The sequence below is a fragment of the Primulina tabacum genome, chromosome 5 (genome assembly GCF_025594145.1).
Source record: "Primulina tabacum isolate GXHZ01 chromosome 5, ASM2559414v2, whole genome shotgun sequence".
Classification (NCBI taxonomy): Eukaryota; Viridiplantae; Streptophyta; class Magnoliopsida; order Lamiales; family Gesneriaceae; genus Primulina; species Primulina tabacum.
This window is the reverse complement of record NC_134554.1, coordinates 10,342,594-10,361,009: the sequence shown is the minus strand read 5'-3', so window position 1 is coordinate 10,361,009 and position 18,416 is coordinate 10,342,594. Positions and strand designations below refer to the sequence as shown.

At 33.6% G+C, this 18,416-nt stretch overlaps 2 protein-coding genes and 1 long non-coding RNA gene across 4 annotated transcripts; 2 read left to right on the top strand and 1 right to left on the bottom strand.

The window, feature by feature from the left end:
* Nucleotides 1-809: 809 nt before the first annotated feature.
* LOC142544745 (uncharacterized) lies at nucleotides 810-1,657 on the bottom strand. The gene is made up of 2 exons (XR_012820095.1): nucleotides 1,521-1,657; nucleotides 810-1,142 (listed from the first exon to the last, which is right to left on the bottom strand). It is a non-coding gene; the product is annotated as an uncharacterized LOC142544745 (long non-coding RNA).
* A 3,562-nt stretch (nucleotides 1,658-5,219) lies between these two features.
* Nucleotides 5,220-6,799, top strand: LOC142546400 (dormancy-associated protein homolog 3). Of its 2 annotated transcripts, none has more exons than XM_075654092.1 (3): nucleotides 5,220-5,421; nucleotides 5,665-5,826; nucleotides 6,465-6,799. In XM_075654092.1, exons 1-3 carry the CDS (start codon nucleotides 5,307-5,309, stop codon nucleotides 6,569-6,571), a joined length of 384 nt encoding a protein of 127 aa, XP_075510207.1. In that variant the 5' UTR covers nucleotides 5,220-5,306; the 3' UTR covers nucleotides 6,572-6,799. The 2 variants fall into 2 exon arrangements, with proteins under 2 accessions (XP_075510207.1, XP_075510206.1); XM_075654091.1 differs by having other exon boundaries at nucleotides 5,665-5,831.
* A 6,058-nt stretch (nucleotides 6,800-12,857) lies between these two features.
* On the top strand, nucleotides 12,858-16,711 carry LOC142546399 (O-fucosyltransferase 19-like). The gene is made up of 8 exons (XM_075654090.1): nucleotides 12,858-13,625; nucleotides 14,156-14,237; nucleotides 14,319-14,389; nucleotides 14,478-14,566; nucleotides 14,653-14,785; nucleotides 14,853-15,085; nucleotides 15,190-15,666; nucleotides 15,778-16,711. The coding sequence occupies exons 1-8, from the start codon at nucleotides 13,101-13,103 to the stop codon at nucleotides 15,998-16,000; spliced, it is 1,833 nt and encodes a 610-aa protein (XP_075510205.1). The 5' UTR covers nucleotides 12,858-13,100; the 3' UTR covers nucleotides 16,001-16,711.
* Nucleotides 16,712-18,416: the final 1,705 nt, after the last annotated feature.

The following is an 18,416-nucleotide window of genomic DNA, read 5'->3' as shown; positions in this document are numbered from 1 at the left end:
TAGCTTGTTTGGTTGCTTTATCGAGTACCACAACTGTAAATAAACAATGTCTAAAACGAAAATTTTAGAGGGACCGAATGGTTAATGTTTCTGACATTTTGTTGATAAATTCTTTTAATTTTAAAAATATGTGATGTGAAATTATTTGACGGACCATTTAATTATTATTTAATAATAAAATAATTATAAGCAAAATTAAACTTGACATGAATAACTTAGTACAAGAAAAATAGTGAGCATCGAAGCTGGTCAAACGGATAACATCAAGAACAGTTGTTGTTCGTTCAGTATCATCCGTTTCTCGCTGGAATTTATTTGATAGTGTCGACTAGATATCATCTTAACACCATTTGATTTTGGTTGATAGGATGATACTGATTTTTTTATGAAATGATAAATTATTTAATTTTATGATAAGAAATAATTATAATAATTAATCAAGGAGTGAAGCATTTGATGAACACGTACTAGAAATTCATGATCCTTATCAAGATCAATGTACCAAGCAGATAGCTAGCATTCGTATCCTACAGCTGGCTGCTACCCCAAGCATTTGCTCTCACGACATAGGACAAGAACAAACTCTACAAGCATGATTTTAAAAACACTGCGATTCTGGTACTATCCCTTGGTCACTTTCGAATATTAATGATGTAAATTGGATAAATTAAGTTGATTTTTATCTTATTTTTTGTCTTTCTCATCAAATATTCAAATAATTGATTTGAATTTAGACACGCTGAAATGTATGATATCATTTTATCAATTTTCAGTATCATGATAATAGTCGACACATCGAAAAACAAGACTAAAAGTAAAAATAATGAACTTATGAAACTACAACTGAACTTTCACATTTACATTTACATAACAAAAGTGAAAAATCACTTACCAATACTATAATTTTCTCATTAGTTTTCATGGAAACAATACAAACCTACGCTTTCATCGACACTTTTGCACGAATTTAGCAACAAAGTTTCAAGATTCCATACTTAATGTTAGGTAGCAGTTAAAAGAAACACTAGACCAAAAGATTCCTCGACAGTTCAGGGAGAGGTTAAGCTTCAACGAAATTTTTTGATCCATCACAAATCATCTCTCCCAAGCAAAATAGGAATGAGAAGCCACGCATTAAAATGCTTCAACAAACGAATGAGTATGAGTAAATAGTCCTATAACAAGGGTGTTCCTCAAACATTCAACAGCCAATGGTTAGTAGTATTTCAGATTTTTCTCCGACATCATACAAGGAATATAACCGAAAAGTCCAATTGTGAAGAGTCAGATCTCCTTATCAAAAAAAATTTAGATTAGTTTGTCACACAACATTGTTTATTGTAGTTCAGAAGATGACCACATATTCCCAAATCATATAAAAATAATAATAATAACTGAAAAGGCACGCTAAAAGATGTACTTGTCTAAGTCATCTTCTTGTTTTGGCTCTGTCCCATTTCATATCGAAGTGTCGGAGCGAATAATATTTCTCTAAAGATGTATAGAAACTAAAATTTTACCTCTTCGACCCCAATATTGATGTCAAGTTCCTCGTCGCCAGATGGAGGAATTTTCATCTGTTCAATAATGGAAATGGTTGATGCAGGAGGAATCGACACCACCACGTCATCTGTGAAAAAGGTTAGCCCGTTTATAAAACGGTTGTGTTTGAATATATTACTCTGGATGTCTTGAACTGGAACAAAATGGAGCAACAACAAAAGCAAGTCGAGGCAAGAAAAATCCTTTGTCCGCAAGACGAAATTGCCCGAATAAAATGTTATACGTTGCAGGCAATCGTCCCCAAGATACAACGACTTTAAGCCAAAAGATTGCAGCACTACAACCTCTCGAGCGCATCGAACAATATACGCAACAACTTTCAAGTATTTCGAAATAAAGAATGCATCAATATGTGAAGTAAGAGAGCAGCGAAAAATTTCAGCAGCCTATTCAACATGTTGAGAGGATTATTTATAGATGGTCACCGGACACGTAGAGGAGACACGTCTCTCTAGACCGGATGTGTAGAAGAGTCACAATTTTAGGCAGGGGACACAAGGTTTGGTGCAAAAGCAGCCTAGAACCGATGCTTTGAAGCCAAGGGACGCGCATGTTTTTTCTGAAACAGTGCAGCGCGCGCAGCCGCGCGACAACACGCGCAATGTACTGTCTTTTGCGCGCTGCGCGGACAGTAAGGTGCGCGCGCCCTGTTCTAGCCGATGGCCGAGTTACAGCAACAGGCGCGCATCCGCGCGGGATGTGGCGCACCCGCGCGGGTACCTCTTTTCAAGCGCATCAATTTGCGGCTCCAGTGACTGAAAAATTTATTCTCCAAATAAATTTGATCCAAAAAGATTAATCCTTGTTAAAGATCGGGCCGAGCCGAGCGCGCGTGTTTAACCAAGACACAGCTTATTAGCTGGTACCCCTTGTGGCCCAAACCCCTAACTCAAACTTAAAGTTTATAAAGAAGACTCAACTTGTCTCTTTTTTTGATGTGGGACAAGTCTCACTCTCTTTTCTTTTCAACACTCTTCTTTATTCATTTATCCAACAAAAGTGTTGTCTTTGTTGTCAATAACCTAGGAGTCCACGATCAGTGGTGTGTTGTTTGTATCCGAACTCATCATGTCCGGTCCACCGTAAAACTTCATTATGTATATGTATGATTCGGTTTTTTGGTACTACGCTTCGGTTATTAGTCTTTGAAATTTCGGTCCAAGCCTTTACAATTGTCTTTAAGCAAGGTCTGCAATTTGATATGTGACCTACACGCGCCATGGCGGCTTTTGCTTTCCCTTCAATATTCAAAATTTATTAGCTTATTAAAAAAACAAATTCGTTGGCCTGTATATTTTTGATCTTGTTATGTCATGTTAGACATGGAAATGATTTGAATAATCAAAATGAAAATGAAACCTTTTATAAATCATTTAGGATCGAGCCACTAAGATTAAATAAAATATATTGTTGATGATAATCATGTATGACTCAAAATTCTTAAATCACGTATCAATCAAATCACCAAATTTTGATTGTTTTTCGAGTTGGAGAATGACCTATCCCTAGTCCCAATACATGAATTAGTTCAAATTGTGATTTTGATTAATGAATTTGATATGATGTCAAATCTATTAATTTTTAATCCTTGATGTGATTTTAATAAAATTGAAGTGAAATTCAAACTTTTATATAACCTTAGTGTATTTTATTTTTTGATATCGGCCAAGCACGAGTTTTTTTAACATATAACATGTTGTCGATCGAACCAAAATAATTAAAACCTTACCAGAGAAGTCTTTTTCTGGTTTCCCCCCCAAAATGGAATCGAATGGGTTGTTGAGTCGGGCTTAAGAGTGTAGAGCAGGTCAAATTTTATAAAATAAGAAGATGATGTAAGGCTAATATATATAGTTCCATAATTAAGCATAATGCTCTGCTTTGCTATCTTCTGGTTAGGTCTAAAGTGTACTTGATAGTAACGTATGATAAATTAAGCTTGAAGATTGATAAGTAATAAGACTGAAAATTCAAATCTCATAATTTAAAGTAGTTAATGATTTAAATCTTTCAACGTCTACTTTATAAAATAAAATAAAATTACGGGATAGTAGTGACAAATATAATATTTTCCTATTTTATCAAATATATAGTAATTCGATTTTTCTTTCTAATGTCTATACTTATTATAAAATTTGACTATATTATAAAGCTCGATGTCATTAAAGTAATCTCTCTGATGCGACCCGTTACATAAAAGATCTTTCAATTTTTCCTAGACATTCTATGTAAATAAAAATTCATTTCATGTATTTATTAGTATACTCTCAACAAATATTTCTTGCAACTAATTTCTAAATATTTAGTAAATTATTTTTTTAATATATTTAACCATCCAAATAAAAAGTTATATTTAAAACAATTATTTGAAATGTTCAAAATATCTACACCCCTGTGTCTTCTAAGTTATGACATGGTCAAAGTTTGATTAAATAAAATTTTCATGAAGAAGAATCGAGAAAGTTGGTAGTTTTAAGAGACAAGGTCACACTCCACAGTGAGAATATTATTCTTATCATTATTATTATTAGATACGTCCCTTCAACGGCGGTAGGGATGATCTTATTCGATTCTTCGCAAACTGCAATGCCTTCTGGGTGAATTTAGTTATGTGTTGTATATCTTTTGTTTATCAAATTTAGTGATGCTATTTAAAATTTTAAATGTGACATGTTAATTTTTTAATTACAGATATAAAAAATTTAACAATACTATATAATATGAAATAGAAATAAAAAAATTTAATAAAAAAACATTTTTTCTTTGGAAGGGTCAAATTGAAGAAAAAATTAGTTAAATATTATATATTCTCATATGCTTAATTGTAAATACTATAGAATCTTACGAGTCAAACTCAAATATTAATTGTTTCATGTATGAATACTTGGTCCATTGTTTGCCATATGACAAAAATTTGTCTGAGACGCTTTCACGGGTCGTAGTTTGTGAGACGGATATCTTATTTGGGTCATCAATGAAAAAATATTATTTTTTATGCTAAAAGTATTATTTTTTATTGTGAACATCGATAGGGTTGACCCATCTCATAGATAAAGATTCGTGAGACCGTTTCACAAGAGACCTACTTTTGACATTGACGAATGAATTTTCTATTATCAAAATATAATTTAAATTAGTATTTTATCTCTTTTTGTTTTTTTTGTAAATTACATATTTTAATCCTAATTTGTAAAAAAATATGTTATATGTTTGTGATTTCCAATCGAAAGATAATTAAGGTTTGTTGGTAGGATAAGATAAAAATTTGTGTGAAACGATTTTACGGATCGTATTTTGTGAGACGGATTTATTATTTGGATCATCAATGAAAAAATATTATTTCTTATACTAAGAATATTACTTTTTATTGTGAATATCGATAAAATTGACATGTCTCACAAATTAAGATTCGTGAGACCAACTCACAAGAGATGTGTTTAAAATTATTAACATAGCCTATCACGTGACATGCACACACCACCAATGAAAATAAGCCACGTGCCACAACAGCATAAGCCCACCACAGTCGCGTCGATCTTATCTACATTCACGTGTTTAACGATCGATACCGTCCACGTCATCTCAGATCCTCCGGATTCCATCTGACGATCCATATCTCATCTGATCCAAAAGATCCGTTCGACGTTTAACGCCATTTCACTCAATAAATAACTGCACTCACTTCTTCGAAGAGAAGAAGAATAAAACGCCTCCCTTGCTGATCTGCGCCGGTATCTCTTAAGATGGGGTTACTAGACCAGCTCTGGGACGACACTGTCGCCGGACCCCTGCCGGATAACGGCCTGGGGAAACTCCGAAAACACTCTACTTTCAGCTTCAGATCTAACTCCCCCAAGGGTACGCCGTAGTTTGTATCTTCAGCTGAAAGTGCGAAAAATCACTGTAATTCGGAATGGTTAAAGGAATTTACATATAAAAAGCGTTCAATCGTTTGAATTTAGGCGAAATAATATGGAAATTTTATTCTGTGATTTTGGCAAAGTAATTATCAAAATCAATTACGTAGAGTAGGTTTTGATTATATTCGAACGCGGATCTGATTTTATATTTTTTAATCTCTTTCCATGTTCTTCGATGAAGAATCTGAAGGTTCAAGTCGAAGATCAATGGGAGAAGAGGCGGCGGAGGACGTGACGAGGGTTACCAGAAGTATTATGATAGTAAAGCCACAGCAACTTAGCATGAAAGACTCGCCTCCAGTTTCTCCGGCCGGATCCACTCCGCCGGTGTCTCCTTTCTCCGGTAAGGTTTGAATCCCGAGCTCGATCAATTTTTTATAGCTCGTTCCTCACTCAAGTAGGATGATTCATTACTTGCGTCTGTGAGGGGCAGTGTGGTAATTTAACACAGTGATGAGCTTACAAGCATATGTGTTAGTTTGCACATAAGTAGGGCCTTAAAATTGACATTCGTGGCGTTGTGTGGCGAAGAATGGACAAGACCATTGATTTACTTAAGAATTATTGTAGTATCGCAAAGCAATACACTGCTTACTTGAGAATGTTTCTAACTAAATCAGATCAAATGTTAGCTTTATGGTAATAATTTATTTACTTTAAGCTAATTCAAGAGTTAAATGATTGTAAGGCCCATGTAATTCAACATCAACCGAGCGGTAGGCAGAAATTTTCATGATATTCGGGTTGAGAGGAACTCTTGAGAGTCGAGTCTCGTTTGAAAGAACCCGTGACATCTTGTGCAAATCATCACGATACATTTTAGGGTTCTGTGTGTTGAGATTGCTTAAAATGACTGAAGATCCAGCCCGAACTTTAAAAAACACACATTAGTTCGTGCAATATGTCCGATTTTATATATTTGAAGCCATATTTTCATGTCCATGTTTGAATAATTCTTAATGGATGATGAATATTGGTTAGGTGGAGGGAGAGAAGCCTTTCGGTTTAGGCGCAAATCGGCATCCTTTGCTTATGAAAGGGCTGGCGGAATCGGACCCCGGAGCCCTCCTCCTCCTTACGACCTGTGAGCTCTGATGGAGGCTTCGTCTTAATTTAGTTTATGGATCGGAGTTTTGTTGGTGCTCAGTAGAAAGTCAAGGACGTGTGGAAGAGTTGTGTTTTGTACCTAGAGCTGTGTATATATGTTAATCCATGTAGCTTGTTTCGAGTGCATGTGCTGAGTTAAAAAAGAGACACCGTATCTGTATGTCGCCATGCTCTGCGTTGTATAAAGGCTTGTGTGTTTGGCTGCGTAATCTGTTCCGTTTCTTGAACCATCACTTGTTATATCATTGATGATCTATCTTATGAGAAAAAAAAAAGATGTTTGATTAGAAAGAAAAAAGCAAGAAAAGCAGAATGATAATGTAAATGGTGTCTTCCCATGATACATGCTCAGAGGGTAGTCTCGTGCACGGATCCAAAATTAAAAGAAATGAAGTGGGACGGTGTGATAAGATGATTTAATAGAGTTTCAGATGAAATTTTTAGCCATTAAAAATTGTATTGGTACATTTTAACAAAAAGTACCATGCATCGAGTTAAAAATGAAGAAAGTTCAAGTAATAATTAAGCTGGATTAACATAAAACAAATACAAGAACACAAGGAATAAAACAATGGTCATCTAGGCACTCATGCTCGATATTAATCTTAAGGAGGACCCTTGTTTTCCAAATAAATCTGACGAAAATAAGTTTGTTTCTGCTAGAGATAAAAAGATGAGTTGGATGAAAATGATGTAATAGATCTTATCCTCAACCGGCTTCGCACAGTTGGCGCATCAAGGTCAGCTGGAACCCAGGGGCTCTTGGAGACACCGTTGTTGTCACCCGGTATAAGACAAAGATCACTGTTGATGCTAATGACACAAATTTCTCCAAGAGGTAGCTTCTTATAAGCCCACGAATTAATTTTTGAACTTGTAGCATTGTTCTTGTCTCGTGGAAGTATGTGGGATCCAGGGCCCCAAATATTTCCCCAACTTATTTGTAGATTTTGTTTATTCATGGCAACAGAGGGGCTAGTTTGAAGGATAACAAATACATGCAAATAGAAGGATTTAACCTGAAGATTGCTATGTTATAGTGAAGCTAAGATCTCTATAATAATTGTATTGAGTTTGAGTATTTTAATTCACATAATGGAAATTACCTTGTGGTGCTACTTTTGTATATATCTGATGCATTATCATGACTGGTGCAATGGGAATGAAGAAATTTTCTAAATATGCCTAGCAGCTCTGAATAAATTTTATGTGCAGTGGGTGCCAGGTGGGGTATTATGTTCATGTTTAGGAAATTAACTATGCAATTTATAGGTGGATTTCACTTTCCTCATCTATAAAATAGATATTCTTGTTTGTGCACTTTTATGTATAATGTTCTCACAACCAGCTGCATCTGTTACCATAGTGTAGGATTTGGACGTTAGGACCATTTCTTGTCAATCCATTGGGACCATTTCATTCTCATCTTTCCTCTGCACTGATTAGTTAGGGATCGTTGAATGATCTCTTGCTAAAGAAATATCTGAAGAAGAATAATGTGCATGATTGGCTCCGAGTTTTAGCTTCCAACAAAGATCAGAGTGTGCATGAATTTAGGTACCTCAATATTGCTGAGAATGAGGCTGAGGAGCAGGATTGATCCAAGAGAGTATATTATTTTCAGCAGTCTAATGTTTTCCAATTCGACTTTCTGTTTTGTCTGGTATCATTGTGCTTGTTAGACAACTTCTATAATCTTGTTGATCAACCAGAGATGGTATTTCATAGTTTTATTGTTCTTGATTGTAAAAGAGGATATGTACTTTCTTCTGGCTAAACTTTTGCGTCAGGAATAAATATCAACAGTTTAGAATGTCCGATCATCGTTCGGTTGTGATTTCGAGGAAAGTCTTGCTGAGAAACTAACAATTTAACAAAAGTATACCTGTTCTCAATCTTTTGAACTATCTATACAATTTCAGTACCTGGCTATTGCATTTTGAATACTTTTGGCATGAACAAGGAGTTAAAGCTTCCAGTATACGCCCAACCAGTGTAACAGGGCAGCGATAATACCCCAAAACGATATATCAGCAAAGTAACATACAGCAGAATGCCAAACATCAATGAAGATGTGCTTCTGAATCCGATGTATATGCAAACACAAGTTTTCAAAAGCACGCCATTTTTTCAAATTCCATCTTCCGTCTATGAAAAATCCTCTTAGGATCGTAATGACATTCTTCTTCTCCTTGAGATTCACCTTGAGCAAACGAAAAAGTACTGGAAAAAGACGAATTTAAAAAATAGCACAAAAAATTGAAGCACCTCCCCAGTGGCGGTCCCAAAGGTGGCAAGTATCCGTGTCACGCCCAAATTAATCCTACTCAATAAAATTAATTGATATATAGTAGCGTGAGTGGGGATCATTTACACGAGGAGGTGTGGATTTACTATGCTTAAAATTTAAAAACAATAGAACTGAAATAATGGGGATTTTCTTTAAAATTAAATCCTTAGACTAATTATCATGCAATGAAATAAAAGTGATTAAATAAGATAAGAGGAAACTAATCTTTGCTCGGTTTACTCCATCATTGGATTTTATCAACTTGATCATAAATGCAACTAATTTATACTTGAATATTTGCAAATAAGAATTTGACTTTTATATTACCTTATGAATAGTTTCACTTCATAATTCAATATTTATCAATCAAGCAATCTCATACATATGATAAATATTTAATTTTCCATATAAAATTTAGCAGCAGAAAAAACCGAACCATCAACTTTCACAAGAAAATCTTCAGTTACACCCATAAAATATATGGTAAGACTTATCATCCAATTGAGTTACAATTCCAGATTCAATCAAATATCAAAATTTCAAAGATGTGTAAACATAATAAGACGTGACATTCATATAAACACATGAATCCAGCATGCCCTATTCGGTAGGACTTTTTCTTTGAAATATGTACATGACCAGAATACATAATGAATTAATATTTGATAATTTAGAAATAAAATTAATATAAAAGTCTTGTGGATACTGCTATAAGAACCACCATGTGCATGCTTGTTAAACTAGTTTACGTCGAACGGTTTATAAGATTTACTCGTTTTATTATGTTAATAGGAAAAAACTTGTGTGAGAACAAGCCGTATTTTGTGAGACATATATTTTATTTGGGTCATTCATGAAAAATTATTATTTTTTATCGTGCATATCGGTAGGTTGACCCGTCTCACAGATAAATATTCGTGAGACCGTCTCACAAGAGACCTGCTCGTGTTAATAATAAAAGTTCCATATTAAAAAAAATTATAAAATAATAAAAGTTTTTTACATTGTACTCAATTTCGAATGAAAAAAATTATTAAAGACAAAAACTTGTGTGAGACGGTCTCACGGGTCGTATTTTGTGAGACATATATCTTATTTGAGTCATCCATGAAAAAATATTACTTTTTATTGTGAATATCGATAGGGTTGACCGTCTCACAGATATGTATATATATATATATGTATATACATATGACTAAATTTGCAAACAAAATAGGCACAAAGAAATGCAATTTTCCCAATTTTGGTTCCACACGTTATCATACAGTATGAATTTTTCATAAAATTATGGAAATAGATAACTTTTTAAAAAGAAAAGAATAACATGCTTCGGGGAACTAAATTAGTTATTTTAAGAATTTCAACCTTAATTATGCAATGTAGACAAGAAGAAAAAATTAAAATGCAATAAAATTCATAAATAAATTATAATGTGGAACCGAGAGGGAAGCAAATTAAACGTGAGAAGATCCGGTTCATGGAGATCACCGTCTTTATAAATTAATGAGAGCATAAATAAATTCAAGGTAAGCATACAATAAAAATACAATATAATTCTATTTAAGAGTCGTGAATTTAAGATTTTTCGAAATATCAAATTTGTTAATAACAAACTTCGTATGAACATATAAAGATTAATTAACAGCCTTATCAATATAAATAATAATGGTATTGGTTCAAAACTTATACAATATATTCAATAATATTTTTGTAACTTAATTTATGGTAATAAATATGAATGGTTTTTTGAATATAAAATGTCTTTGAAGTAAAGTTTAAGCTAGCAACTTATTTTAAAGGAGGAAGAATATGTCGGGCAAGAGCTGCCATATAGATAGTCCGTCCATGAGCTCATCTAACTCAAACTTCCTATGTTTTTAATCTCGTGTTCGAGATTTAACTGTAACAAACTCATTTTTCTAACTAAAAATAAATAAATAAAGAGACAACCGAGATTTACGTGGGAAATTGAAATAGTGGAACAAGCGCGGTGACAGGTGAGAACCCGACTCTAAAAAAAAATAATAAATAAATATATTATCTATATAGTTTTGTAATTTTTTTTAACCATTTTCCAATTATATCATTATCGACCAGCCCTCTCCCTCTCCCTCTCCCTCTCCCTCTCATCTATTTCTCTAGATCCTTCCACCGGCCCTTGATCACATCGCTACTGGAAGTTCTCTAACTGAGCTTTAATTAATTAATCACTTGAAACTAAAAACTCATTAGCTAGCTAAATTGCATATACTGTGAACATTGCATTTTTTTTTTACATTTTTTTAATCTTTATTTTAAAGTTAATGAAATCGATAGACTAATCAATCTATAAACAAGAATGTCGAAATTATATTTTAGGTGGAGGAATGTGATGAAAAATTATTAGAACCATAAAAAAATATTTTGAGATGTAAACTATGTGACGACTATTTTTATTTGTTTGTTTGTTTGCTTGTAAAGTGAGTTATGTGATCCGGCAGATTATCACAAACTAATTCAAATATAAAGGCCACCCTTTTATTTATGAAATCGATGGTTGACATTTATATTGCTTTCACCGTCTAAAGAATTTTGAGTCTATAAACTCCGTTATTCCACAAAGATGAGATTCAATATATTTGTATTATCTCAGGTTTGAATATTATTTCGAGTTTGGCTCAAATTTTATAATTATAGAAGTTAAAAATAATTATATAGATAATATATTTTTAAGGATTGGCCTATGCATGGTATTACGTATTTTTTTGCAAATGGTAATATTTTTTAAAAAAATGACAGAGAAGACCAAAACAGCAAAAAATGAAATTTTCTTCTGAATTAATCCAATTGTTCTCAGCAACCAACCTCGATCCCCCTCTCATCAATTCCTTTAGATCCACCTTTGATCTCGATAACGAATTTTCGATTGGGTAAGACAAGAAAAATCAAATTTAAGAGATGAGAGAAGTTTAATATATTTTTAAAAAATATCACTAAAAACTTATTATCATTTATTATTAAATTTTCCGATTTAATATCTATTTTTTTAAAAATATAAGATCTCCTATATATAATATATCGCCGGTCGCGTCGGCAATTCTTGTTATTAAAGAATTTCAGATTTCTGCTTCAAATATTAATTTAATGTATTATTTTATAGAGTTGGTACATATTATATATACGCATAATAATTCTATTAAATATTATATCCAGCGAAAACATTATTCAAACTCAAAATTAAAATTATACATTACATTTTATTTGTTTTGACTTTGCATAAAAAAAATATTTTTATTCATCTCATGGCTTCTATCTTAACCATAAACTCTATCTTAACCTTCACTACTTCTAAAATTAACAACGTATGAGTACATAGTATAGGAATATAGTCAAATTTAAGATTAAAAATTATCATACAACTAAGAAAAAACTAATTGACATTGCGATTTTATCATGAAAAGCCACATTGAAATAATAAAATCGAGTATGTAACGAATTCTCAATATAAATGATGATGATGATAATAATAAAAGTGTGTGTATATATATATTCGAAATATGCCTTAAATACACTAAAAATAAAACCAACCATTTGGAGACAAGGGGTCAAAAAAATTAAATTTCTTTCATTTTTTCACCAAAAATACCTTTACCAATCCTTTGACTTCCACCTGTATAGATATGCAATTAATTAAAGTATTTAAAATACACGAAATCAAATAAATGCCCCAACCCATTTGAGTTAATAACTTAATACTACAACATAGAATTAATAAGTTGTTTATCAATCGTATCAATATCTGTATCAATCAATATAATGATATTTAATTTATTGAATATGATGAAATATATTATTGATTGACGCAAAAGTTGACATGATTAATGACATCGTAATAAATATATATATATATTATTTATTTATTTAAGAAAATTACAAATGTTGAAAAAAGTTTAAAATCTCTCCAAATCACACACCTATATATATGCCGAAGCAGTCAGACTCCAAATAACAAGGCGAGATGCCCAATCACATGAATCCTCTGTATCCGAGTTGTCTCCTTCGCCCTTAGATTACGTCCCCTCTACATATATTCACAACAAGACTTGTGTTTTTTCTCCGCCACCGTACTAAAAACGACACAAATTTGAACATCGAAACGAAGCATCGGCTCACAATTTCGCGTCTGTTTTTCTTGACTGAACTTGGTTCCGTTTGTGTTGTTTGTTGTTTCCTCCCGGGAAATGTCGGACGGTAGAGCCACCGTCAATGCCGGTGGCACCCACCAACGGCGCCGTGTTGCTGAGTACACGAATGATCAAGAAAAGGATAAGTCTGCTCATCCGGTGCAGATTGCGTTGGAGTATTCCAAAAGTGATTTAGATTCTGAAGCTTTGTTTAATTGCAATGTCGGCCATCATCATCGGGCGGTGAGGTACCTTCTGATGCGTAAAAGGATGCCTGATAATTGGGTTCTGTGCGTTGAGGAATGTGTTTTGAGTTGGTGGAGAGTTCTGAATTCTCTGACGTCTTGGAAACGTGCGAGGCTTATGATTCTTGTGCTGCTTCTGATGATGGTGCTGGTGTCGGCGTTTCTGAAGTTTTGTCTGTTTTCCGGCTGTGGCAGTACGGCCGCGCACGCCGCCGGGGATTTCGTCAGGCTGAATTTCGTGAACGATTTTTCGTCTAATATTAAAGGAGAGAATTTTGATTCAAAGTCTTTCGGTTCCAGTAATGTTGGCTTGAAACGGAAGATAAAAGAATTTCCGGTGAGAAGAAAGCATATTTAATGCAAAAGATTGATTTTTTAATACATAATTTTTATGTTTATTTAATTTGATGTGAATTTTGAAGGTTTTTCCATGGAATCGATGCCATAAAGCTGGCACAATATATATTATATATATATATATATATAAATATATGCATAAAAATAGTATCCTTTTATTTATTATCCTTTTCGTTTTTTTTAAACCCACGACGAGTAAAGGGCCGGCGACCATTTCAGCGATGAAATTTTCATAATTTTCCAGTTTCTATGAAGAAATTTGAATTTCTACAAATATATTAATATTTATTTTTTAAAGTCCAAGCTCCTTGATTAGTTGACGACCGTTGGGCTATTTCATACCAACAACGTTAAAAAGGACATGGTAAATTTTACATTTTCCAACGGGAATCTTGGTTGTGGGCTCCTTTTTCACCACTTTAGCAGTGCATTTACTTGAATGTTTTTATAAAACTTTTGATCTTGTTTCTTACTGAATATAGTGCTTACGGAAAGATTTACCTTTGACAGATCCAAGAAATTTGGATGAAACCAAACAGTGATGACTTTTACCAATGTATTTCTAGGCGGAGAAATCGTTCAAGTTTGTCAGGTTTCGCCTTATAATTTGGTAAAAGAAATGCAGCAAACCATTTTTTTTCATCTGATAAATTCGTGTTCGAAATCGTTCCAGAGACGGGGAAGGAGACGACTGGCTATATTTTGGTTCATGCCAATGGAGGATTGAATCAAATGAGAACTGGTGTAAGTTCAATATTACTATCTTTTATCTGTTTGATTTCGTTATGTTGTGTTTCTGAATGTACCCGTAAGAATGTTGTTTTGATCCCAGATATGTGATATGGTAGCTGTGGCAAAGATTATGAATGCTACACTGGTGCTTCCTTCCCTTGATCATGAGAGCTTTTGGACCGATCCTAGGTACTACTATCATCTTGTGGTGAAAATTTTCGGTTATTTCTTTTTATAAATGTTAATCTTGTCTGAGATTCTGGTATATTTTACAGTGGCTTCAAAGATGTTTTTGATTGGAGGCATTTCATCAAAGTTTTAGCAGATGATATCGATATAGCTGAGAAGTTGCCATCACGATTCGCAGGAGTCAAGCCCTTGGTTAAAGCACCGGTTTCTTGGTCTAAGGTAGAGCAACTAGTTCAATAATCGCGTGTTGGATCGAGCTAACTAACGTTAGTCAACTCGTGCGCAGGCTCATTACTACAGAAGAGAGATTCTTCCATTGCTAAAGAAACAAAAGGTGATAAAGTTTAGTCATACGGACTCACGACTAGCAAATAATGGCCTCTCCTCCTCCATCCAGAGGCTAAGGTGTCGTGCAAACTATGATGCCCTTCGCTACACACCTGAGATTGAGGCGCTCGGAAAGAAATTGGTCAATAGATTGAGAGACGAAGAAGAACCATTCATTGCTCTTCACTTGAGGTAATCAGCATCACATGATTTCCTATCGGTTTGTGCCTGCAAGATTGCACACAGTTGATTTCTTCGACAATTACTTCGCATTCACATATTTTTTGTGCGATTAGGTATGAGAAAGACATGCTAGCATTCACTGGTTGTAGCAACAATTTGACTCGTCCTGAGGCCGAGGAACTTCGTGTTATGAGATACAGCGTTAAGCATTGGAAAGAGAAAGAAATCGACAGCAAAGAAAAGAGACTTCAAGGGGGCTGCCCCATGTCTCCAAGAGAGGCAGCTATATTTCTCAAGGCAATGGGATACTCCAGTACAACATGGATATACATCGTGGCTGGAGAAATATACGGTAACAATAGCATGGATGCGTTTCAAGCAGAGTACCCCAACGTTTTCTTCCACTCTACACTGGCAACAGCAGAAGAGTTGCAACCCTTTAGTCGTTACCAGAATCGCCTTGCTGCCTTGGACTATATCATAGCATTGGAAAGTGATGTTTTTGTTTACACGTACGATGGAAATATGGCAAAAGCTGTGCAGGGGCATAGACGATTTGAAGGATTTAGGAGGACGATAAATCCCGACAGGTTATTGATATATTTTCATTGGTTTTTTAATCATTCGTAAAATAACATTGTCCAAATTCATCTTGGTCTGTGGATTGGAAACTAAGTTTCTGGCATTCTGATTCATTTCAGGTTGAATTTTGTTAGACTGATAGACTCGTTGGACAAGGGCTCAATTTCTTGGAAGGATTTTGAATCAAAGGTCAAGAAATTACACTCCAACAGAGTTGGAGCACCGTACCTTAGAAACACAGGAGAATTACCTAGACTAGAGGAGAATTTCTACGCGAATCCGTTTCCTGGTTGCGTCTGTAACAGATCTCAGGAGCAAATTAAACGTCAGAAACTTGATTAAAGACCTGATATACGAGTTGCTTCAACAAAGGTAGGAAGTCTTATCTTTTAGTCAGCGTGTGAAAATATTAGATAACAGTATACATAATTCTATGCGTATAGCAATACATACAGCCTCAGCCGGACACGGGGTATTGCAAGAAACTGGATCTTAACCACACTGGGGAACATTAGCAAGAATCGGGGTCGTAGAGGGGCCGGTGAAACACGTTTTTATGCAGAAAGGCTGCCGGTTACGGCGTACACTCGTTCAAAAGATATCAGAGGCGAAGAGCTGGGGAAGTGATTGAATTGAATTCCAGATAACGCATACATTCAAGTTCCAAATCTTGATACAAACGAGTAGATATTATATATTTTTTGGGTCATATATCCTACACCAAGACTAATAAAGCTTATCTGCTGTCAGGCTGTAAATGAAATGCAAAGACCGAGGAGTCGAGCTACGCTCTTTCTACGGATGTTGTTACAACTACATAGCAAGATTTTTATAAGATTGTCCATCATCTATAATGTGTATAGTTTTACTCGAAAACGTCTATGTTTTATGCCGTGTTGTTTGATGCTGAATCATTCAACTTCTCGACGTAAGTTTGGCGAAATCTCTTGCGATTCTGCTGAGATTCCACTTTTGGTAGTGAATTCTGGTAAAAATTGTAAGAGTTTGTTACAGTCAAATGCTGAACATTAAATGTTTTGGCCTGACATCAACCATGAGTCTTGAAGGGCAAGGGAAGAAATATCATCGCTAAAACGGCATCGGGCATTGAGTATTGAGTAACGGCTCATTCCGTTATCTATCAAATCAAACTCTAATTTAATGGAATCATAAATAACCAAACCAACCAAATTCCATTTTCATAGAAAAACCAAGATAGCTAGCCAAAAAATAAAGTTTCGAAACAGTCATAAAACAATTTACTGAAGTCCGAGGGACCGTTTACTAAAAAAACAAATCTCGACAAAGTCGCAAGACAATGTACATTAATAATTGATACTGATAGAAAATTATTGAAATTGAATCGACTTATCCATTTGGTGGAGTTGCACGTTTTGCAGGCTGTGTGTGATGTGAAAGGGAATGCTGAGAAATTAATGTGGGCAGAAATATAGAAACTTACGGATGCAAACAAGGTAACGTATGAGTAAAGCCTAACACGGTGCCTTAATTTCTGAATTAAATGCGGACCAAAATACAAGCATGCCCAAGATTTTGTGTACAAGGGTCTAGGATAGAATCAATTGAATTTTGACACTAAACGTGTAATCCGGTAAAATAAATAAGTTGTGTGTAATCCGGTAAAAATTATATACACACAACTTATTTATTTTACCGGATTACACGTTTAGTGTCAAAATCATAAATGTTTGAAAATTTATATAAGATTTAATAAAAATAAAAATAAATGAATTTTTTTATATTTATAAATACACCAAATATGTATAAATAAATAATCTGGAAATGTAAATTATAAGAATTATTAAAATATAAAATGTTTGTAACAAAATATGATTTTGAATTTTATGAATTTTAAATTCATATATAAATAAAATTTACATTTTAAAAAATCTTCAAAAATAATTATAAAAATTGAGAGTAATTATGGAATATGATAATTTTTTTAGGATTCATATGTCAATTTGTAATTTTAAATCATTGACAAAAAAATATAAGTAAAAAAAAAAACATCTCAATCTTATTTCTAGCTTTAGGTAAAAAGTTATAGAATTTGAAGCAGAAGCAGCTTTTTACAAATATTCCAAAACACTTTCAATCAACTAAAATCCAAGGAGTGCTTCTTGAAAATCTCTTATAAACACTCTTTAAGGACATCTCTAACCCCTGCGCCAAAATGGCGTGAATTATAAATAATATTTATTTATATAATAATATGATATTATTATTATATTAATTTAATAATTAGATATATTTAAATAATATTTATTTTATTATTTTAATAATTAGATATTTAATAATAAAAATTAAAATATTTAATTATATCAATTTATAAATATATTTTAAAATAATTTTATAATTAAACATCTAACACACAAATTTATTGAATAATATTTAAACATTCAAGTACACAGTTAAAATAAAAATATAAATTCGAATTCAGATAATTTAAATGCAAATACAATAAATGTAGATCTCTTTTGCAACACATTGATAAGCTCGCGATGTCCTTCCTTCGTCGTAGAAATTAATTCTGAAACATTTTCTTCACCCTTTTTCTTTAATTTGGATTTTTTCACTCCAAGAGGTCGTTGAGACGGAGTTCCACCTGCATTTTCATCACTGCTTAAATTAAATTAAAATGAATTTACTGCATGGGAACCTGATATTGGAGATTCTGGTTCTTGAGTATCCGACTGTGATGAATCCAAATTTGTGACATGTTGTTTGGATACTGGTA